This window comes from Sturnira hondurensis, unplaced genomic scaffold (genome assembly GCF_014824575.4).
Source record: "Sturnira hondurensis isolate 20B ecotype Veracruz unplaced genomic scaffold, ASM1482457v3 Scaffold0004136, whole genome shotgun sequence".
Taxonomy (NCBI): Eukaryota; Metazoa; Chordata; class Mammalia; order Chiroptera; family Phyllostomidae; genus Sturnira; species Sturnira hondurensis.
In genome coordinates, this window is record NW_028076767.1 from 45,970,539 (window position 1) to 45,994,319 (window position 23,781).

Sequence of the window (23,781 nt, forward strand, 5' to 3'; positions counted from 1 at the left end):
CACTAAATCTAGAGTTATATTTAGACTACATAGATGAGATTAAATAGACTAGATCCCCCCCTTTTTGAATGAATATATACAGATTTAGGTCCTTGAAAGAGATGACTGTCACATACGAATATCCCAAATGCTACAGTGGCAGAGTTGAGTAGCTTCAACAGAGACTGTCTGGTCCAAAAGTTTAAAATATTTGCTATATGGAACTTTACAGAAAAGTCTGCTGACCCTGGCCTTAGAGCACAGGTGGCAAACACGAGGCTCGCAGGCCGAATCTGGCCCCCCACCTTGTTTTATCCCGCTCGGCACCTTGTTTCTACCCAGTGGCAGCGCCGAGCTCCTTGCCCCTAGTTAAGGAGCAGTTCCATTTACACAGTCCTAAAGTTACATTGGACCCTTTGAAGGCAACCATGAGGCTGATGTCATCCCCGGTGAAAACGAGTTTGACTCCCCTGCCTTAGAACCACATCAAAAGGCATGCTATGGGAAACTCCCAATCATGTTACTGAGATGTGGCAACTGTGTAGTCTCAGGGCCGACTTCATCCAATTTTCTTCGGATAAAGAATATGTGAATATTATTTACTTTTCATAGCTGTTCTGAAGAAACCCATAAAATATGACCCTCAAAATCCAGGTACACTATAAAAAAAGAGTTTGGGCAGGTATCTTCACCAAACTTCTCACGGTAAATTATAACTACAATTTCAAGGTAATCGGAAAACTAAGGAGATTCCTCACAGATTTTAAAACAAGAGCAGTCTAAGTGTAACATTACTGTCTCTGCTGATACAGGTGCCATTATTTTACAGCTTCTGGGAACTTACCTAAATGAACTGAAGATCTGCTTTGTAAGTAGTTTTACCCAATCTGTCTCCTGGGTAACATTTATGGTACCATTTCAAGATCGAGAATTCCTAATCTCTTGTCTACGATGAATTATTTAGCTAATATCAATCTTTAATTGAGTTTGTTACTGTGGCGGGGGATGCAACAAAATTTGGTTTGTACAAAAGAAAGCAAGACAGCGAGGGAGCGCCACCAACCCCCTTCCCTGCTGTGTGCCTGGCCGGCGCGAGGCCCTGAATGAGCCAGTCCCTGCAGTCCTTCCCCCTCCTGCTCTCCTCGCCTGAGCAGCAGCGCCCGCTCTCCAAATGCACTCTGCCTTCACATGGGGGAGATATTTTCTTAATTATACATGCATGCCTTTTTTTCTCATTGAAAGTCGGGTCTTCAGAAGCTCTCCATCATCACAGGTTTTGTCAAATCACAAGCACCAGGAGGTGGAGGTCTTTATATACATGCTCTGGGCTCTGTTTAAATTACTCTTGGCCCAGTCACACTAATTTGTACAGCTTTTAATGCTGAGTCACTGCCAAAACATTTAAAATATATTCAATATAACAGTCTTCAACAATGACTTTATTAAGACTTCATTCTTTCTCTCTCACACACTATATATATATGTGTGTGTGTATATATATTTCCCTGAAGACAAAGACAATGCCAACACTTGATATCAAGTAAACCCATTAAAGTTGAAAACATACAGAATGATCAGTAGGGGGCAGACTGTGCCCAACTAAAATCAGAAATATCCCAGGACTCAAAAGCTATCATTCTCTTATTTACTTTAAATATGTGACCAAAATGACAATGGGCAATCAAGGACTCAATTTGCAGTTGAGATGGTAGATGCCAAAATTTCCCTTCAGGTCAATCAGGTTGGGATGAGGCTGTAAGTCATCAGAAGGGGTTCAGAGAAACTCATTATTATCATCAACTGGATCTTTTCTCGTCTAACTCTTTTTTCCTTCAACTGTCTGAGTTCTCCATCTGCCTTTATAAACAGACAAACCTGTATCTGTAGAATTCACTCCTTAAAAGTTACTTCCTGCTCCCATGCAGGCCTCTGGCCTTGCAGTACCAGAGCCACCCCCTGCCCCATGAGGTTTGTGTTTTCTCTTTTCTCCAAGCCCTACTCCACTTTGACTCCCTGGTGAACTTCCATCTACCCTCCATGTGATTCACCTGCTAATTCTCAAGCTCCAATGTCTGTCTGACACTGTGATCTATTCTGAACAATGACCCCATAAGGCAAGCACTATTGGAACTCTGTTTAATAAAGAAGCTGAGGGGCAGAGACCCTATGTCATTTTTCCAAAGTCGTCATGAGGATGGGCTAGAGCCAGATCTGGACCCAGGCTCCTGCCACAGCAGGCTGCTTCTCAGAAAGGAATGCATGAGCAAAGACTGAGTGAAGAAGGAGGCCATGGAGGGAGACTCCTGAAAACACATGCCAGTGAGAGACTAACAAACAGAGCAAGGTCACTCTAGAAGAAAGGAAGAGCAGGGGGGTGAAGAGCAAAGGTGCAGAATTAGCTATAAGTGGAAGAGGTGTGGCTTGTTTGGAAGCCAAAGGGCAGAACATGCGAGGGGCCTATGTCTATGGCAAAGAGAAAGAGGGAATTCACTGAGTCAGGGAGACAGAACTACAATAAGCCAAAGTGGGCATTTTCCCAAGACCCCTAGGATGACTTGTGGGGAACTTCCCAGAGGAAGCTGAATGACTGAATCTCACAAATGAAAGTGGAACCTTCCAAGTGCCAGCAGTACCTCCTGAGAGAAGGGGGGAGTCCTGAGGCCTGGACTTAAGGACCCAGAGCCCTTGACCAGCAGCACTGTGTGGGTTCTAGGTGTAGGTCTCTGTAGTGCAGCAATGCTGTGGCCCTTTGTGCCTCACTGGAGGAAGAAGTCTCTGCCTGTCACCCTCCCACACCCTGGACAGCACTTCACAACATCTAAAGATGCTCAAGAGCCTCTCCCCGGGCAAAGGAACTTGGGAGTTTGATTACTGGAGTAAGTTAAGACAGTCTCTGAATAAAATCTCACAAGCTGTATCTCTGAATAAAATGCCCCATAAGCCGTATTTCCCTTCCAGACAATCCTGTTCTACTGTTGTACCACCAGCCTGCACACAGCTCTGGGTTGAGATGATTTGGTAGCAGGTTCTAGCCTACTGAAATGAGCTGCCTCCTCTTCCCATCCCATATTGTGAAGATTCTGTAGTGTGGGGGGAAACCAAGCCCACAAGAGTGGCCTAAGAGTCAGGAATATTTGCCTTGGAAGCAACCTAAGCCTCAAGTGCAGGATAGTGCCACTCCAGCCAGAAGGGGACACACAGATGAGCAACTCTGCCCCGCTGTAAAGAGCTGTTAGGTGGGTCCACCAGCAGCAGCAGTGAGGCTCCTTGGAGAGAATTCTGTATCTCCCTTCCTCCCTCGCAGATGAAGGTGTCATCCCCACAGACAACACGATCAGGTGTCATCTGGCATGGTTTTGGGTTTTCAAGAAAAGGACATGCAGACACAGTTTGAGGCACTGCCCTGGAGTCACACTCTTCGGAAAGACTTAAAAATAAGCTAAGATGAGCAGTTCTCACATGTTTTTGTCTTAGGACCCTTTTATATTCCTAAAAATTATTGAGGACACCAAAAACACATGTGTTATATGTGGATTATGTCTATCAGTATTTAACACATTAGACATTAAAATGGAGACATTTTAAAAATGTGTAAAAACACACTTATTAACTTATTTTAAAGTTCATTCTTTGTTAATTAACATAAATATTTGTGCCCAAAGAACTACAGTTTTCAAAATTAAAAAGAAATGGTGAGGGGACTGGCATTATTTTACATGACTGCAAATCTCTTTAATGTCTGGCTTAAGAATTGAATTCTCCTAAGTGCATATACATTCAATCCACTGATGGATGTTATTTTGACTGATGTAAACAAAATCCAGTACCACACAGTTTGAAAAGGGAGAAGCACCTTGATAGTCTTTTCAGATAGTTATGGGTATTCTTCGTTGGTACTGTACCAAAACTTGAGAAGTAAGACATTCTTCAAGGTTATTTGCAATGCAGAATTTAAACCAGATCAATAAACTTTTCATGCTCTGTTACATAAAATCCTTTGGTCTATCTTGATCTTCGGAATGGATCTTTTACTCCTGTGTGATTTTGTAGCATCATGCTCTAGTCACAATATCAATTCACTGAGCCTACCAGACATTTTGTTACACAATATTTTAAAAATCACATTGATTAATATCATGACCAATCTCATGAGAAAAGTTTTAAAGTACTGAGATGCCATCAAGCTCTCACTGTGGTGAACACAAGTTTTCCAAAAATCAAAAGTTTGCTTGAAAGCTTGAGTTTTATCATTGACAGTAAATCATGTCAATTGCTTTCTTGAAACTACTTGAGAAGCTCACCCTGCATTTTCAAAACATGTCTACAAAAACACAAATTGTGATAACCACAGTTTACCAGTCATTCTTTCAAGTAAAAGTGAGATTCTATGGGGAGAAAGCAGCTAGTTCAGCTCACAGTACAAAGTACTAACCATATGTGGTTTTACTGAGACACTATCGTACATTGTTATGCCTCAGAAGTTCTTTGTGCTTATTTCCCATTTCGTCACACAAAACATGTTTGAAATGTTTACTCCAGAATGCAGATTTCATGAAACAAACACTTTTCACGGCTTCATCAAGATCATTCACAAATGAAACTGTGTGTCTTCCGGAAGCATGGGGCAGTGAAGAACACAGTGACTGGTGACGCAGTGTGGTGCCGCCGCCAGCCGTGCTGCCCACTGGCACTTTTGCACGGTCAGTGCAAACTTCAATGTGGTGAGAAAGGCAAGTGACATCTTACTATTACTGTGATGACAGTTTTGACCTTGCGGGTCTCCTGAAAGGTCTCAGGGGACCACATGTTGAGAACTGCTGATCTAGACAAATAATTTCCAAACATTGTTTTAGAAAATTATTAGTCATATTATTAATAACTGCACAGCCAGGATAAGCTAGATTATGTGACAGGCACTAACAATGCCCTTGAAATCTCAGTGGTTTAAAACAAAGGCCTGCTGCTTATCCACTGCATGTCACCACCTACCTGAGGGTGGGAGCTGCACTCAGGTCACCATGGCCAGTCACTCAGGGACCAGGCTGGGGAGCAGCCTCCACTTCAAATGTTACTGATGACTGCCCTACTTGGGAAAAGCGAATTTCGAGGGTCTCACCAGCAATTAAATCCTCTGGTCCAAAAGCGACTCAAGTCAGTTCTGCTCACAGCCCACCAGTCACCTGGCCCCATCCGACCACAAGAGAGGACGTGGCTGAGAAGCGCAATCCTACAGGTGCCTGAGGGTGGGGAGCTGGCAATACGTGGTGTGCCACACCAAAGACCATAGTAATAGCTAACATTTACTGAGCATTAATTATGTGCCAGCACAGATCTCACAGCACAAATGACTTTATGCTGACAACACTCCCTTGAGGAAGATCCCACGAACTCCATGCTTCGGATCAGAAAGCCACGGCACAAAGAGGGAAAGTCACTTGCTCAGGAGTCAGGTCAGGAGCGGTGCCGGGCAGGTAGACGGACTCCAGAGCCCAGGCCTTTAACCTCAAAGCCATATTGCCCACAATTTTCCTCACTCTAGAAAAGAGGAGAAAAACGAGAACTTTTTCATAATGATAAACTTAAAGGATTATCCATTATTACAAGGTGTCCCTTCTCCTTTAAAACGTTAAAATGTCCTTTCCTTTAAGAATTGATGGTTATAAGTGGTAGGAAACACTAGGAAAAAAGATTGGCAACCTTAAGTTAGTTCTTCTTCCTAATTATTTTTGTTAACTTCAATTAACCAAAAATACAAAACTTTGTGACCACTACATTTTGAAGGTTTCTTTTGTTTTTGGTTTTAGTGCTTTCTTTTGATTCAACCAAATTTTGGTCATTATGTGGCAAAAAAGAGGTATTGTTCTAAGCTCTATTTGTCAAGCATTATACTACATGGTTTCATGGACAGCATTTCATTGAATTCTATGCCATATTCTTGCTTCCTTATAAAAGGATTAAAGTATGCATTTTCTTTTACCCTAAATAAAACTGAAGCAGGAAAGATCTGGAGCGTAACAGACCCCTAAAAGGTGGCTAAAGCACCCGTAGCAATGGATGCAAGTTACTGTCTACAAGAGTTACCAGAGAGCAAACATAAGTCTATCAATGAGTTTCTCACTAAACGTAATCACAATACCTCTCTCTGTCAGGAATCTTTTACAAGATGTAGTTTTTCTCTCAGGCTAAAGACCAGAAGAACAACAAGCTGATTCTACCAGCTGGGCTTTGGGCCTCGGCCATGGATGGTTTCCTGCAAAGGACTCTACACACGAGCCCAGCTCATTGGCCAAGGGCCCAGGCCTTGCGTCCAGCAGCCGCTTAGTCAAAAGGAACATAGGGTTTAGACACAAGCAAGCTGTTCTGAGCTCTAGCGTGGTCATATTTATTAGTTCCCCTTAGAAAATTTAGGTGTGCAGGAGAAATACTCGTGGTGAACAGGTGGTACAAACAGAATTTTCACAAAAATAAAGCCTTGGGAAATAAATGTTTCAAACAAGATTGAACACCAAGAATATAGTTGTTGTTTTAGTAAGATACTATAACAAATTCTCTTCACAAAAGAAGGAAGGAAGAGACAAAGAGGGAAGGAGAGAGGAATGGAAGGAGGCAAGAAGAAGGAAGAGAGGGAGGGAGGGAGGGAGGCAGGGAAGAAGAAAGGAAAATCCTCAAAAAGGTTTATACATCTTGGTAGCATATAGTAGAATATTTGAATTATAAGTCCATTAAACCAAATGACGGCACCTTGGCCAGTCCCTTCCCTGTGGGAAGTTGGATAGTACATCTCATCACTGACCAAGTACCAACTGTGGAAGTGATCAAGGGAGAGGCAAGGGGCTCTGTCACCACAAGGACGAAGGGTTCTCCTCCCGTGTTTAGACTCCAGATTCTATTTCAAAGCAGAACAATTTAAAAAAATGATGGCAGTATTAGGACCCTTAGATAGGGGAAGAGTTTGTGAATGTAAGAGCCATTTTAGAAAGATGCGTTTAAGAAAAACTCATGAACTCATCAAGTCACAAAAATGATTTATTTCTAAACCTTATTTAGGGCACTGATTCTAACAATGTGAGGTATGCATTTGGGTCCAGTATTTATAAGTCCTGGTTCCTACTGAAATGACCATTGAAGCTCATTTTCATTTAACTGGGAAGCTAAGGAAACGTTTTCCTAACCTTTCTATTAATGACCTTACAAATAGCTTTTAGAAGTAGATTTTAATAGTCTGTTCAGTCAGTGCGTGTCTTCAAATATTTCTATTCCTTAATTAGGAAGCAGGCTCTTTTTTAGAGAGTTTGGTTAATAGTTGCAATCTAGAAGGTACAGAGTGTATTTTGCAGCCAGAACATTCCATACATCCTAGCTGATGGCTGGAACAGCAGATCCTTCCAGCAGTAGAGCAATGAAGAGGAACCACCAAAAACCTGTAGCGATAGCCAGATGCAAAGGAGAAAAGCAAGGGCTACAGCTCACCAATGAGACATGTCAACAGAGGAAAAGGCCTTCCTTATTACACCCTGGGCTGGGCAACCTTTAGTCCCGTAGTGGCCATATCCCTACCTTGCACATGAAACAAGAACAAGCCAGCTGTACCAGGAACATACAAAAGTCCTCCGACCACCCGAAGTAGGGAGAGGTGCCAGGTGTCTAAAATAAGCTCTTGGTGTTAAACAAGAAAAAATATATAATTAATTTCTAAAATTTGACAATATGTACAGGCCTGAGATCAAGTCCATGAACCTCATTATAAAATGGCCTTTTTATAGGTGATTTCTACTCTAATGCAAGATTTGTTAAAACCACACAAAATGATACACTTCAAAGGTTGAAAATAATCCACTTGAGATAACTATTAAGATAACGATCACTTGGCCTGAAACAATGAAGACTGTGTCTGTCCTCCTGGCTCGCTGAAAAGACAAGGTCAACGCATGATGAGAGAGCTCCAGTGAGTGGGGGCGGGGTAGTGGTGGAGGAAGGCTTGGTGACTCTTGGTTCGGCAATGCCTCGCCAGGACTAGGCTCCTCAGAGCCAAGGACGGTCAGTCTTGCAATCGCTGAGTCAGATGGCACTCCCAATTTTCACTAAGCAAAAGAGGAACCAATAAAATGGCACAGAGCTGTGAAAGGCTTGCTGCCTCTAATGTCAGGAGCGTGATAAGGCAGGACAATGCAAGAACAGTGCACATGTCCAACCTGAGAGTAAATCACACGGCTCTGCTAGGTCAGCTGGGGCTGTAATTCATGCCCACGTTACACAACCTTAAAGAACTTACATAAGCTTACTGTGCATCAATTTGCTCAACTATCAAACAGGAGGAATATTCAAACCTCCTTCGTTGTTATACACGTATTTTGTGTGACTACCTGAAAAAAAAAATGTTCCTCCAAAGAAAATAAAATGCATAGTACTCAGTCTTAAAAAGGAAGGGAATTCTGACACATGCCAAACATGGATGACCCTGAGGACATTATGCTAATTCCACTTTTCATCGGTACCTAGAGCAGTCAGATCCGTAGCTGACAGGAAGCAAAATGGTGGCTGCCGAGGGCTGGGGGGAGGGGAGAATGCAGCACTGTTGTTTAGTGGGTATAAAGTTTCAGTTTTATAAGATAAAAGCATTCTACAAACTGGTTGCACAACAACGTGAATGTGTGAAACAGTACCGAACTGTACACTGACAATGGGTAAGATGGTAAATTTTATATTTATACCACAACTAAAGATTTAAAAAAACAGATCAGTGAGATGCACGATGAGCCTGGCACGTAGATAAGCACACGATGAGTACTGACTACAGGAATGAAGAAGGCTTCTCCTGGAAGACAGAGGTCTTGGTACTGACAGATCTTTAAACATTCCCAGACACTGCTCCAGAGTGTTTGGGGCAATGAGTAAGGAAACCACAAATTATGGGTGCCAATGAATTATCTGCTATGCCTAAGCCCTTAACCCTTACAGGGACCACCCAGTTCTGAGAAGCAGACGACATACACAACATTAAGGCTGTTTCGCCAAAGACGCCAGAAAGGCAGCCGTTAGCCAGCAGAGTAAATCGCTGCTGTGACCCAGTAAAAGGGGTGTGCCCTGAACACACACGTATGTAGAGAGGGGGCTCTGAGATGCAGGCCAGCAAACACAACTTTGAAGGAAAGATCCAAATATGAAAATGTGGAGAAAATGGCATCATGAAAAACACGTTAGCAGTGACGAGTCGCAGTGTCACCTTCGGCCCGACGCTGGCAGGATGAGAACTGGGACGAGTGGTTTAACACTCAGAAGGTCAAGAGCACCCCCCGCAAAAGCCAGAGGGAGGGAGGGGAGAAGCCCATTGCGGTTCATGTAGGAATGTTGTTATCTTCACGACATACGCTCAATGTGAGGTAGCTCTTAAATTGGAGAAGAGTTCTTTCTCTAGGGCTAGAACACTGAGAATTTACTCTCTCCTAGGAGCAACAAATCAAAATTTTCTTCTTAAATTTGGAGAACAGAGGGACTTGTGAATCAGACTGAGAGAAATTACCACTGTTGGGACTCACTGCTACATGTTTTCACAGAGAAAAGAACACTAAGGAAGAGTGAAGAGACCATGAGAACAAAATATACACCAGTGCAAACAAAAGTAGAGAACTTGATGTATCAAAGCGGAAAGCAGGACTAAGCTGGCACTGCTGGGAAACCAGAGATAAGCGCCCGTGAGACTCCACGCCCGTCACCAGGGGCCATTAAAGACACACGTCTGGCAAACACAACCCAACCCCACTTACCTTTCTTTTGATATCAGTGAACTGGGAAAACATTAAAGACCAATAAAATGACAGCTCCAGGAGATAATAGTAGTGAAGGTCAGCTGTGAGTGGCTGAGGATCAAAGGAAAAAAGGGAAAGATTAATAGTTAATAACAGGGAACCCTCGTTGGGTCCCAAATACCTGATGCTCAGGGCTGAAACGTGGCATGGTCTTATTCCTCCACAGCCTCTAGTCCAATCTCTTTTTTTCTGGATAAGGGGGCTTTGAAGGATGCCTCTCATGCTCAGTTTGATGGCATTAGTTTTGATTTATCTCCAACCAAAAACGTGTCAATCAATATGAACACTTACCAATTCACTATTCCTTTTAACAACAGCATTGATGGTTCTTTGATGTGCATGAGCATCTGTGAGATTCCTTAGGCAATCTGAAAAAGTATTCTAATGTGTACACAAAAAGAATGACCCTGCATAACTGCTGTGCGATTCCACAGCCCAGAGACAAGGGAGGTGGGTGTCAGAGGCTGGAGCACAGAATGAGTCACTGGGGCATAGTTTCAAGTTCTGCATTAATCAGATCTTTCTTTCAGTAGATTGCAAACGTCCAAAAAACACACACAAAAAAGAGGCAATTCAAAAACATTTCTTAAAAGATCAGAGGGGCAAAGAATCTGCCAAGAGATACTGGGCTAGGCACTCAGCCAGGAAAATCTGAGATCAATTCCCACCTCCACAGATTAGTAGGTGCTGAACTTGGGCCTTAGTTCATATATTATAAAACGGAGGTGACACCAGCTCTATCTGCCCCACAGGTCCAGGAATGAGGAGTTCAGAGAGGCAGCAGAGGTCAGTAATATTTACTTGGCACATAAATCCATTAAAAGAAAGTGTTTAAAAAACCCGTGTTTGAACAGTTGTTTTTGTTTTATTGAATTGCAATGAAATGTCTTACTTCACCAGAACGAATCAAAGACCTTTGAAGCTCATTACACAAACGTCTCCACACCACTACACACAGGGTATCCGTGGGATACGTGGTAAATACATTGGAAACTTAAATGCTCTGTTGACCAATAGGAGCAAAACAAACGACTTTCACGAGAAGATGGTACTCACTTAACTGCTGAACCTACCAACTTCACGCGCAGGCATCACGGAAAACAGCTGTCCCACCCCCTGACCTCTGGCAACAGAACGCAAGGGAGGACAGGCCACTCTCCCTACCAGCAGTCCTAAACGCTCCGCGTCACTGTGTTCATCAAACTCAGCACTACCCTGGAGAAATATATTTCCTGCTCAAGTGTTCTTTTAAAATTGGAAGGCATTAGCAATCAGAGATGGGTACTCAGGGTAGACATATGACAGCAATAAAGTCTAGAAAATAGAGTGCTGGCTTTAGGACCCTCGGAGCCAAGATTAAATTGCAGTTTTAATGAGATTCACTTTCTCATTAGATCGCCACCTGGGAAAACGGCACGGCGGGTGATGAGCACAATTGAGAGCGCTGTAGAAATCGCAGAGTTCATAACAGAGCGTCACATCAGAATAACTGACCTATGCGTGGAGTGCTTTGCAGCTGACAAAGCTTGCCCATGTGAGAATCTTTTAGTCTCATAAAATCATATAAAATTAGTACTATCATTTTCTAAATTGTATAGTTACGGGAAACTGCTGTCAGTTAACTCAGATTGGAAGGCGATCCCAGGTCTCACAGCGAGGGAGGTGCTGGGACTTTGTGCCAGGGCGCCTCGTTCCCCACTGGTGCTCATTGTGACGGGCTGTACAAGGGCCCGTGGAGGCCACGTCACCTTATTTTAAACTTAAACCACACATGTGTATATAAAATCGTTATGTATGCAATAAAAATATAATATACATCAGGAGGAGGATGTATTAAAAATACATATATTTTTAATTATATTAAAAATATAATATACATCAGAAGGATTATACATCCTTCTATATAATATACAGAAGGAGCAGTGCATCTTTAATAAAATTCAAATAGACCTCTACTCTTTCATCTATAAGTCTGTTCAATTATTTATTTAACATAGGTGCTAAAGACATAATAAATCTGTTTAATGAGCATGGCCCATCTTTAAAAGCGCTCTCAAGGCTTGAAACTGACTCTGAGCTACCCATAAAGTGTTATAATTACATGCACAATAATTATATGCTGTTTAATATTTTTCCCCCACACACAAAAAGCAAGTCATGAATTTTTGTTTTTATTAAGAATGATCACTGTTCCCATGAGAGATCATGAAGTGGCCCCAGAATTTGGGAGCTATGTGCTGAATTATCCATTAATAAGCAATGATGGCTTCTCAGCAGAAGGCAATCTTGATCTGAATTCCCACCTGTGGTATCTTTCGTTCTATACTAATGACATTTCCTCTTTTAGAGAAACGTGACTATATACACCAGACCCTCAAATTTTCAGGTGGGATCTATAGTTCTCTGCCTATAGTACTCTGCAGCTCCACTTACAGCCACTGTTCCAGTAACTAATGTTCTCGGAAATAAGCAATCTCTCAGCTGCAGCCATTAATGTGAAAGTTAGTCCAGGCTATGTCGCAGTTATGAAGAAGAGTGGGTATTACACTTCGTGGGGCATTTGTCTGCACGCTGCTCACACGACAGAAGTTACCTCATAAACGCCGTGCGTTAGGGCGGCTGCCACCACCCCAGCATTCGAGTTAAGGTTTCTGGAAGGCTTTGATGTGTTTTTAGATGTATGGATTTTTCCACTCAGTATACCATTACAGGACACAAAGAAGGCTGTAAATGACAATGTTCCAAGTAGGTAAGGTAGTAAAACGGCAGTTGGGCCTGAGAAGTACAATGGTCTTCAGTAGTGACTGGGTTTCAGTGTTGCCTTAGTCTCTATGAAATGGCCTTGGAATACTCAGCCCTCTCTAAACGTGTCATGTTGCTTATTCATTTTATTTTCTAATCTGAATAAACTACACAAAAGGGATGGCAATGCAAAGTGGAATTCCATTACAACATGTTCCTAACGTTGAACTTGGCCAAGGAGTAGCTGATGTCAGTTCTCACCCCATTCAGACACTTTGGGCGATGGGGAAGTCACAGAGCATTGCCTGCTCCCTGTTAACTTTATGCACACCAAAAAGACCAAACACCTCTAAAAGGACAACCCCCCAAAACACCAAACTCAAAATTACAAGTTGCTTACCATAATATATGTGTCTTTATTTATTGCATCACCAAAATACCTAGTTGCATTTGTTTCTCTTACAAACATATCCCAATTGATCTAGAAATTTTTTGGCAATAAATTTCTAGAAAAGTCTGACCTTTGATGTTCAGATAGTGACTGATCTAGGGACTACACATGCTAACATTACTGAATTCAAGCACAGAGGCAAAGGTACCTCATTGGGCAGATGTACCTTCTGGGATACTATTTTAATCTCATTCTCCATGATTTTGGGGGGAAGGGCATCTATGGGTAATGGTATCAGCCCATTTCTCTGCGTTCAGTAAAATGCTGTTTGATTTACATATTTAGTGGCTGTTCCTAAGCCACAACGTGAACTGAAGCCAGCATGCCTGCCCGGCCCCATGAGCCTTTCCCACTCGGTACTGAGACAGGCCCGTGCGGGTGTCGGACTTGCCTCAGTGATTAGAAGCAGATCACCAGTTAGAAACAAGAATCATCCTCCCGTTGGAATGATGGCATCTTACTGCCCAGCAAATGCACCCTTCCACACTTACTCCATCTACTAAGGCAATTCAGCTTTGACTCTGAACTTCACTGAGAGCACAAACTACCTCCCTCACTAGGCTGCATGCAGCATTAAGCAACACGGGTGGGGGCAGGGGCCAAAACGCAAGGGACCTGCCAAACCTCCTGGGATCTGCCTGAAGTTGGAAAACCCACCAAAGGAAGACACCGTACGTGTGTGGAAATCCAGACGCTAACGGCTCCTTACCTGATAGGGGTAGTTGTACCAGCAGTGTTTTGTATTCCACAGCCAGGGTGTCTGCAAAAAGGACAAAGAAACACATTTTATGTGTTTTAGAAAAGAAGCAGGGTAAGAGGTGTTTATGACAGGTCCCCCAGTGTTTGGGTTCAATAATCTATCTCTGTAAGAACTGAAGGATTTAGGAGTAAGATATTAAAACACTTAGGATCCCATCATATATTCTCGCTGGATAAGCTACACTCAACTGGTAGGATCTCAGGCTACAGCTGGGATGGAGCCCTAGCTGGCAATTTTATATATTTTTGTAGGTCCCACAGACACAGCCCTGCTGTGGAATAGACCCCAACAGCAGGGCCCTTCAGGGGTCTCTCCTAGACTAGATGCAAATCATCAATCTAACAGTTATCAATAAACAATGCTGACAGTTGGTGCAAACTACCGTCAAATGCCTCCTATCCAACGTTTATAAGGCAACAGTGTTAATCAGTTGTTTCGTGCCTTAACGAGGGTCAGTAATAGGCAGGTGTACTACTTGTTTCAGTAGGACACCTCAGACTAATTCCAGGTGCAAGGGAATTAACCTTCAGGGCACACTCCACTCCCTGGCCCATGGTCAAGGTCGTTTAAAGACAAAACAACCATTCTTAATTTGACAGCAATCACCTGCCTGCAACAGTATATGATCAGAATATCTAAGTGTACACACAGATTCAAAGCATTTGTAATGAACAGGTAGGAACTGGTGAAAACTTAAATAGGTTACTCAATAATCCAATAATACCAACACAGACTTTCTCATATTTTTATGGTAAGTTTTTAATTCTTTTGCATCTCTGATCACAGCTATCAGCACTTTGAGTATATATACATCTATATACCTTTGATATACATCTGTATATTTCTTATTATTAAGTAACATAATCACTAATCTAATCCACATGTTTATGCATCTCAAAATGATAGTAATGTCACTGAAAGATTAGTGTCAGATATATTTGTACTGACCTAACCTCTTTATTTTGCCCCAGACCCTATAAGATCAAGGTGGTTGCTGTATCAGCACTGTAATAATGCAGTTGTCTCCCTGAAATCGATATACATATCCTTTCAACCTGTACCAGTGAGGGTGAGGGTGTGAAAGAAGAAGGGGCTATGAAATAAATCTGACAAATTCCGTGATTGAAACCAAGCTCACAGGGCCATCGAATCATAAATTCCTAACTGGGCAGTCGTGACGAGTGTTCACACTGCAGTCCTATAAAAGGTTTATCTGTGCCATAAGCAAGCCCCATCCAAAGGTGTAAATACATCTTTGAAATGCCAGAGGTAACCCTCTTCTTCAGACCCCTCAGACGTGTAACTGCCCTCAAAGGAGCACAGAATCTTGTCAACTCTCCTGCAATTCGGTCATACAGATTTCCTGCCTGGCTCTCTGCCTCCTTCACGTCATCTTCCCTACATTCCCTCCTTAATTCCAAATATATGAAAAGAACTGTAACACTGTCTTCTCTAGAGCATTTGAGGCCTTGCTTCCTGGTACATCATCAGTTCAGCTCAGATAAATGCTTACAAAAATTCTCTCCACGTCTGGATGGTCTTACATCAACAAATATGGTAACGAGGATATTACCTGTGAAAAGTTGAGTCCTCCTATGTCCATATATTTTTAAGGATTTTTTTCCATGATAGTATTTATTTAACTAGTTAAAAAGTTTATCTTTAGACGGTCACACCCATTTTTAAAGGACCTCATGTATGAACTTACTTTATCCTTACAATAGCTAATAGTATTTGCCCCATCCTACAGGTAGGTAGCTTGAGGTCCTGAGTCCATAAACAACTGCCCGGGTTCAGTAGCGAGGCAGTGCCAGAGCTGGAAGTCAAACTCAAACTGTCTGGTCTCAGCCCTGGCTGGTGTAGCTCAGTGAATTGAGCGCGGGCCTGGGAACCACACGATCGTGGTTGGATTCCCAGTCAGGGCACATGCCTGGGTTGCAGGCCATTCCCAGCAGGGGACTCATGAGAGGCAACCATACATTGATATTCTCTCCTTCTCTCCTTCCCTTCCCCTCTAAAGATAAATAAATAAAATCTTTAAAAAACCCACAAAACTGTCTGGTCTCAAACCTTGCCTCTGAAGTCTACTAAACCCTGGACCAGGACTCTGTTCAGGGAGCCAGATTGAAACAAAAGCCCTTCTATGCCCCAAACTTAAAACTGTTCAGGGATCTTTACATTCCCATCTCAAGTAAGTACTACCAAATTTCCCTTTCCCTCCCTCTTTTCTTTCTGGTTTTGCTATTTTCTACCTATTCAATTCTCTACATATCATGGAATCTCACTGCACAGCCTGTGTCGTGTGCCTGTCTCCTCCATTTCTCTTATCCATGACATTGGTGTTTGTTACTGACCTATTTCACAGGGTGCTTGTGAGGATCAAAGGAGATAGGATGTCTAAAAATACTTTGGAAGCTTCAAAAGTTTAATACATCATCATCTTTACATGCCCATTGAGGAAAATATAAAAAATAAAAATAAAAATTAATCTGAATTCTCCTCACTATCAACATTTTAATGTACAGTCCTTTTTCGTCTCTTTTCTGTGTAATATAAATTTAAATGCATAGATATATTTTTAAACACATAGGAATTAAGAAAGATCACTAAGCGCAAAGAGGTATCATTAAAGATCAAGGCTAAGATTATCCATACTCTTGTATCTCCACAATTACTATGTAAGGATACAAACGTCGGAAAGGGAAGAATGCTGATAGAAAAAAAATAATTCACTTAAAATACAGTGTTGGAGGAGAGTTCTACAAATACCCTGAACTGCCAGGAAGATGAACAAGTGTGGCCTAGAGCACATGAAGCCTGAAACATTGCTGGAAGCAAAAATGACAAAACAGAAGCTGCCCTATTTAGGGCACATCATGAGGAGGCTGGGTTCTTAGGAAAGGATGATAGTGCTGGGAAATGGAAGGCAGCAGCAGCAGCAGAAGAGCAAGTATGAGATGGACTGGCTCCATTAAAGGAGCCATAGGTATGAGTGCACAGGAGCAGAGCGGGGCTGCTGAGGGCAGGACACAGTGGACGGCACTCGTTCGCAGGGGCCATTCAATGGCACATACACACGTATGTACAGTTCTTAAATTTGGGCACAACACATCAAAATCTATTTTTTAGCATGTGTATTAATTATCATATTTCTCTCTGATAAAGGTGTTTATGATCTCCACAATTAGTTGAAAGCCTGAGAGGGACAGGTGTGCCATAGGCATGTGTCTATTCTCCAGCATCTGCACCCAAGTTCACAGTTCAGCATTCATTTACTGAACGCCAAACAAAAGGACTGTAGTCAAATGCAAAGCCTGTAACAAACCTCATAGTATTTTTCTGAATTTATCAGTCCCAAGCCCACGAGCGCATGTGTGCCAGCCTCTAAAGATACTGCGGGCATCCCTTCCACGGTGACCACCCATTCCAGTCAGTCAGGAGAGGAAAGGTGGGATGCCCAGTGAGCCAGGAAAATCCATCGTTTACAGCTTCCCTTCCTCTGTAAATTTCTTGGCTCACTGGTTTCCTGTAACATCCAGGCTTTCCCCTGCCTGCATCGGATATACATCACCTACACGTGCTTCCACTACATGCCAGTACCTGACTGCCGGGCAAAAATCGTGGGTGAGTCATTGTCCTTCACTGGGGCCCCACCCACCTGAAGCAGGAGCAAATTGTGAATTTGATGGAGCTACTACAGGTCTCTAGCTCAACCCACAGGCTTGTTCTTTTACAAAGTTCTTTCACCTACAATGTACGTTTACATATACCTTTCACTTTAACATCCCCCTCTATATGCATACTACGCGTTTCTAGAGACCCATGCTGCACACCTGGCAACACTCCTGAGACAAGGAGAACAAATACTACCTTTCCTAATATACAGAGGGGAAAACAAACCCACGAGAAGGTGATTCTCATAATTTTTACTCGCTCAACAGTGGTGTAAGAATCTGGATTGGCTGCTTATAATTTAATGCACTAGGTATAACTTCTTTAATTTGAATTGATATCATGAAACTATCACTTTTAAATCAATCTTTCTAGGCACCTTTTTTAGATTTACATATTCATATCAAAACCTGTATATGCATCACACAAATTAAAGGATAGTAACAACTAAGAACTCAAAAAGCTGAAATATTAAAGGTCGAAAAATATTGATGATAAAAAATACACTGAAAACCCTCAGTTTAAAACAATGAGCTTAGCCCTGGCTGGTGTGGCTCAGTGGATTGCGTGCCAGCCTGCAAACCAAAGGGGCACATGCCTGGGTTTCGGGCCAGGTCCCTAGTAGGGGGTACACGAGAGCTAATCACACATTGATATTTCTCTCCCTCTCTTTCTCCGTCCCTCTCCTTCCCTAAAAATAAATTTAAAATATTTTTTAAAATTAAAAAACAAAAGAATGGGCCTAGCAACTTCCTATATAGTAAAATAAAGCTCTGTATCTAAGATAGTGCATGGCAATTAAGCAAATTTCCTGGAATAGATGTGTTTTTTCACATGGCATTACAATATCAAGGAATGTTATCAAGATTGACAAATCTAAAAACCCAAGGATTCTCAAATCTTGTCATTCTAATATCTGAGGATTTGCTACATTCCCCTTGACACTTAAATAATGCTGTGAAACACTTACAGATTTTAATGTATTTTATACATATTATCTCATATAATTCTCACAACCACATTATAAGTGCTCAAGTTAACATAGGTAAGATGCCATTTATGACAAAGAACATGGTGGCACGTGTCTTCTCAAAATAGGGAAATGCAGGTTCTGACTCAGTACTGGCTTGGGACTAAGATTCTACAAGTGTAACAAGCTTCCTGGCGATGCTGATGCTGGTGGACCTTGGACCTCACTTTGAGAAGTAAGGTGTCGGGAGAAAGGAAGAAGGTGAGCCCATCTTCTTGGTATTTAGAGATGGAAGGTGCCTAATAGGCACTTTGTCACAATGATTCACAGTTCTGGACCGAGTGAGTAAATTAATGAGCTATTTCAAATCATCACAATAACCATGAGGCAGAAATTGCCAGTAGAACAATACTGAGCTAGAAACGATGCTTCTCAACCAGTCTTCCTTTGTGATATAACCACGCCTTGAAGTTCTGGTGGCAGGATGGGAGCGGCATTTACATGCTCCACTTTGGGATGGTGCCCTAAAAGTTAATGAGCACTTCTCATTAATGAGTAAAGTGAATGAGTACTTCTTACCCTTTTCTTCACTCCTATGAGAGGGAGATAATGAAAACTTTGACCCCGAGATGGAAATTTCTGTTGAGGCTGCCCTGGTCTGGCTTATCTCTGGATTTTTCATATGTGATAGATAAATTCCTATTATTTCCCTTGTATTTAAGTTATTGCATTATCTGTTTTAAAAAATCTACATATATAGTAGCACAGTCTGTATTCTCACTCTTATATGCATCAAGGTTAAGTATCATTAATTATTTTATAGACAAATAAGCCATCTCAAAGAGGTACCAAAATTAAGACCCCCCAGCTGTTAAATAGAAAGGTTGCAATTGAAACCCAGGCCAGCGGATTCTCCCACTGCACCCTCCCCAAGGTACCCGGGACTCCAAAGAATGAGTAATGAGAGAGAAACATCATGGGCATTGGGAACTGATTACCCAAGGTTAGTTACTACATTACAAATTGAACTTTAGGATTAGAAAGGACCTCCAACCCTTGTTTAACCCGTGGAAGATCCGCACATCCAGAGGGTAACCACGCCTCCCCGGTCAAAGAGCTTCGTGGTTACCAATCACCGACCAGATGCCTTAGGCTTACTTCCTGCTTGTTTTCTTGGTCAACAGAAATTATACCAGTATTTTCTGTTTTGCTTCGTTTTGGAATCTGCCATGAACTAAACTGTGCTCTCTCACTGCCCCTCTCCCCGACCTGGCCCAAATTCGTATGTTGAAGCCCTAAATGCCTGTTACTGTATTTGGAAATGTGGCCTATAGGAGGTAATTAAGGTTGAATGACATTCAAAGGGGGGGCCCTCACCTGATGGGACTGGTGGCCCCATAAGAAGAGGAAATGAGAGTTTTCTTTCCCCCCTCACATGCTCAGAGGTAAGGCCGGGTGAAGGCTGCAGTGAGCGGGTGGCATGTCAGGAAGACAGGCAAGCCAGGAAGAGCGCTCCCACCAGAGACAGCCCTGCAGGACTTGATCTGAAATTTCTAACTTCCAGAACCATGAGAAATAAATTTCTGCTGTTTAAACCACCTAGTCTATGGTATTTTGTTATGGCAGCCTGAGCTGAATCACATAGCATCACAAAACCATGCTTAATAAATGGTGCTTAGTAGTTATTAAAATACACATCAACTAATTTCAGTTTTAAAAAGATACAAAGTGAGCAAAACTAAGACACACCGTAAGACAGTGGGCTAGAAATGACTTCTAACACTCTCCATGTAAATCACAATGTATCCTAGATTTTCATTATTATCATGCACATCTGCTCACAGGTATCACTTGGGACGCAACTTGGCAACGGCGCTCCGATCAGTAACACAGTGTCTCTTGGAAGGCGCTCCCATCAGTAACCTGGTGTCCCATGGAAGGCTCCTGCGGCACTCCTTACCCTGACTCACCCAACTCCGCCACCAGCACGGAGGGCAGACATGCTGCTGGTGGTCGCCCTGCTGCCTTCCTTTGCATGTGGACCATATGCATAAGACTCGAATGCTATTTCTCCTATGATTTTTTAAAGGAGAAAACTAGAGAAGCCTTTTTAAGTGTCAGTAAATCTGCTCTTTTATCTGGTTTCTTCATTTATCAGCTGTTCTGTAGAGGTTTTAAGTGAACAGAACGAACAAAAATAGATCATGTCTGATCATTTCACATTACCATCTGGAGTTCTTTAGGTTTGGTCGTTTCTTTTTAAAGTTCCACTTGACATACTTCTTAAAAATAATGGTCTTAAGAATCTACCTTCAGCTTCCATATCCCCTATCGTGATGATGGATCGTCATCCAAACGCAAGGCGATTGTGTAGATTATATGAGGTGTGGCAGGTAGAGCACACAACACACTTGGCTTGGTACATAGTCATGGGCTCAACTAATATGTTTGTAATAAAAAGTTCATAGCAATAGAAAAAATCAAGGTGTCTTTGTCCAAGCACAGAATGTGCAACAAACACTAAGAGGGAACCCTAATGTCAACTGTGGACTGCGGGTGATAACCATATATCACTGTCGGCTCATCAAGTAACAAAGGCACCACCCGGCGGGGAGGGTCTTAATGAGAAGTCTATGCATGTGGGGGGTGGGGAATATATGGGAAACTTCTATACCTTCCCCTTCATGTCTGTGAATGTAAAATAGCTTAAAAGGACGTCTTTTCTAAAAAAATTAAGGTAACCGGGCTATTCAGTTCACTGATGCTCATGGTACTGTAAGCCAAAGGAATAGTAGCAGTTGAGGTGAAAGACCAGAGAAAAGGACGCTCAGTTAACCAGGCGAGTGTTAAATGATTGAGTACGAATATAATACATATGCACACACATATACTTTTTTCAAGCATCCGTAGATACCTATAGCTGAACGACAGTAGCTTCTTTGAATAACTATTTTGATTGAACAAAAGAACATGAATCATATAAAGTATTCAAGACATTTTGTTGCCTCATCAAAGATGTGAAAGGTATTTGGGTCTTTTCCCAAGGTCAGCATCTTAGGGGCAAAATTTCATCTTTTGCTATTTCCATCCAACAAACTGCATAGTTTTTACAAAGCCCAGCTGGGAAGGTAACAGTCCAGGAACATGATCTATGAGACATGCTGGTTTCTGCATAATTTATGTATGAGACATACAGAGCCTTGGACAATGCTTGAAAACACCAGAAAGCTAGCTCCCTGAACTACTCTGAAACTACTTTCACTGAAAGCGCTTTAACTGAGTTATACTTAAACTTTTTACTTTCCGATTATGTTGAGGATTTATGGTAAGAAATAAACATGAGAAAAATGCTTTCATGACTGCCATGGGTTTGTACTGAGAAGATTACCATTAAGTTACCCTAAGTCAAATGTGTAAGATCCACATGATATTTTTCCTTTTAAATTTAGTCCTAGGGGGAAGAGCACTTCCCTTCAGTGAATGCTTAGTGTGATTCCTCTTACCAAGTGAGAATTATGCTACCCCATTGCCTTTTCACTTTGGTTTTGGGAATCGGAAGCATAATTCTGAGGCTCAGTCATAGCAACTGCGGTTGCCTTTCAACACCTTTGCTTATTTTTCATTCTATGTGTAACTTTTATGTTGATATCTATATTAATGATATTATTAATACGCATTCATATCAATAAACATTGCAAAGTCCTTTTAGAAGCATTCAACTATATGATTTAAATAAATTAATGTAAAGCAAATTCATTCAAAATGATAACCTACAGGTTTAATTTAATACACATTGTAAAATAATTCAAAATAATAAAAATATTTCATGGTTTGTGAGTTTAAACGTTGATAGGTAAACAGTGTTTGGGCTGAAAACGATGCAGCCTGAAGATGCCGCTGATCGGCGAGGAGCTGCATAGAGCGCTCCCAGAATGCCAGCGTATGCTCTCCTCGCTTCCTGGGTCAGCAGCAACGTGCCTGTACATCTACCAAGCAGACCGGTGACTCCTCCCTAGGGGCCCTGGGCATCTGCTTGAGCTTTGAAAGCTCTTGTGACGTGCAAATACAATTTGGACTTGACCCCGTGGCATCATACAAAGATAGCAGCCTTTCATATTGATCAGGCTTTTAAAAAGATGCTGGTCCTCTAGACATGGTCAAGCATGTGCCTTCAGCATATTCGGCAGTCCATTTAGAAAGTAATTTGCCGAGCTGCCAAGCATACCTAAATAGAAAGAGTTCCTTGGAGATGGGCCCTGAAGTCACAGGGTCTCTAAGAGGATTGAAACACAGAAACGATGAGAGGAGAAATGTGAGTGGCATTTCCATGTCTTCTAAGACCTTCCAGCCAGTGATTCTCAACAGTTTCTGCCTCTGCTTGGCTGGGGGGCTCCACATACACTGAACAGAAACTGTGGCTGTGAGTCTCAAGAGTCTGAGTAACAGGAAGCTTAAAAAGCCACGTCCCCCACTGATTCGCGCGTGGACCCTCCACACCCAGTGAGAGTCATTGCGAAGCAGAATGGACTGATCTATTAATTCCATGTTTAGAACAGTAATTAGGAACAAAGGAACCAGATGAAGGAAAGAGATGACCAAAGATGAGGAGGAAAGGCCCAGAAGGAGGGGGAAAATGGTGAGAATGTCAACCCTGGAACAGACACAGAAAAAGAGAGAGAGAGAGAGAGAGAGAGAGAGAGAGAGAGAGAAGGGGGCCAGTGTAAAACTTGGAATGAAGTCAATGAAAGTGGCTATTAAGCAGCATAAAATTAGTCAAAAGATATTTTTTTTCTTTTAGGATTTTATTTATTTATCTTTAGAGGGGAAGGGAAGGAGAGAGGGAGAGAAACATCAATGTATGGTTACTTCTCGTGCATCCCCTGCAGGGAACTGGCCCCTGCCAGAAACTGGCCTGCAACCCAAGCATGTGCCCTGACTGGGAATCGAACTGCCATCCTTTGGTTTGCAGGCCTGCGCTCAATCCACTGAGCTACACCAGCCATCGCAGTCAAAAGATAATTTAAAAAATTATTTATAATATATTACAAAGGATTACTATCTCCAATCTGTAAAAAGCCCACAAAAATTTATTAAAATATCAAAATACCTAATGAGAAAAATGGGGAGAAGATACAAACAGGAAACACAATAAAGAAAAATATACATGACAGAAAACATGCAAAAATCATATAAATTTTTTACCCACACCTTGAAAATATTTAAAGAGTTTAGTATACAGAGGTCAGTAGTGTATAGAACTCTAAATTTAAATAACACTCTACAAATGGTCTTTAAAATCTGCATATCCTTTGACCCCATATTCATTGTAAAAAAAAAACTAACTAGAACTAACTGCAAAGGCACTTGTGCATGGATTTACACCATAATTCTTTTCTAGTAC

The 23,781-nt window shown here is 41.9% G+C and overlaps 1 protein-coding gene across 2 annotated transcripts in view; it reads right to left on the reverse strand.

The window, feature by feature from the left end:
* CERS6 (ceramide synthase 6) overlaps positions 1-23,781 on the reverse strand; it is a 289,780-nt gene that overhangs the window by 56,863 nt on the left and 209,136 nt on the right. For both annotated transcript variants that reach the window (XM_037044542.1, XM_037044543.1), the window contains exons 5-6: positions 13,688-13,738; positions 9,744-9,836 (exon numbers count right to left, since the gene is read on the reverse strand). In XM_037044542.1, coding sequence (XP_036900437.1) covers positions 9,744-9,836; positions 13,688-13,738 — 144 coding nt within the window. The remainder of the gene's footprint in view (positions 1-9,743; positions 9,837-13,687; positions 13,739-23,781) is intronic.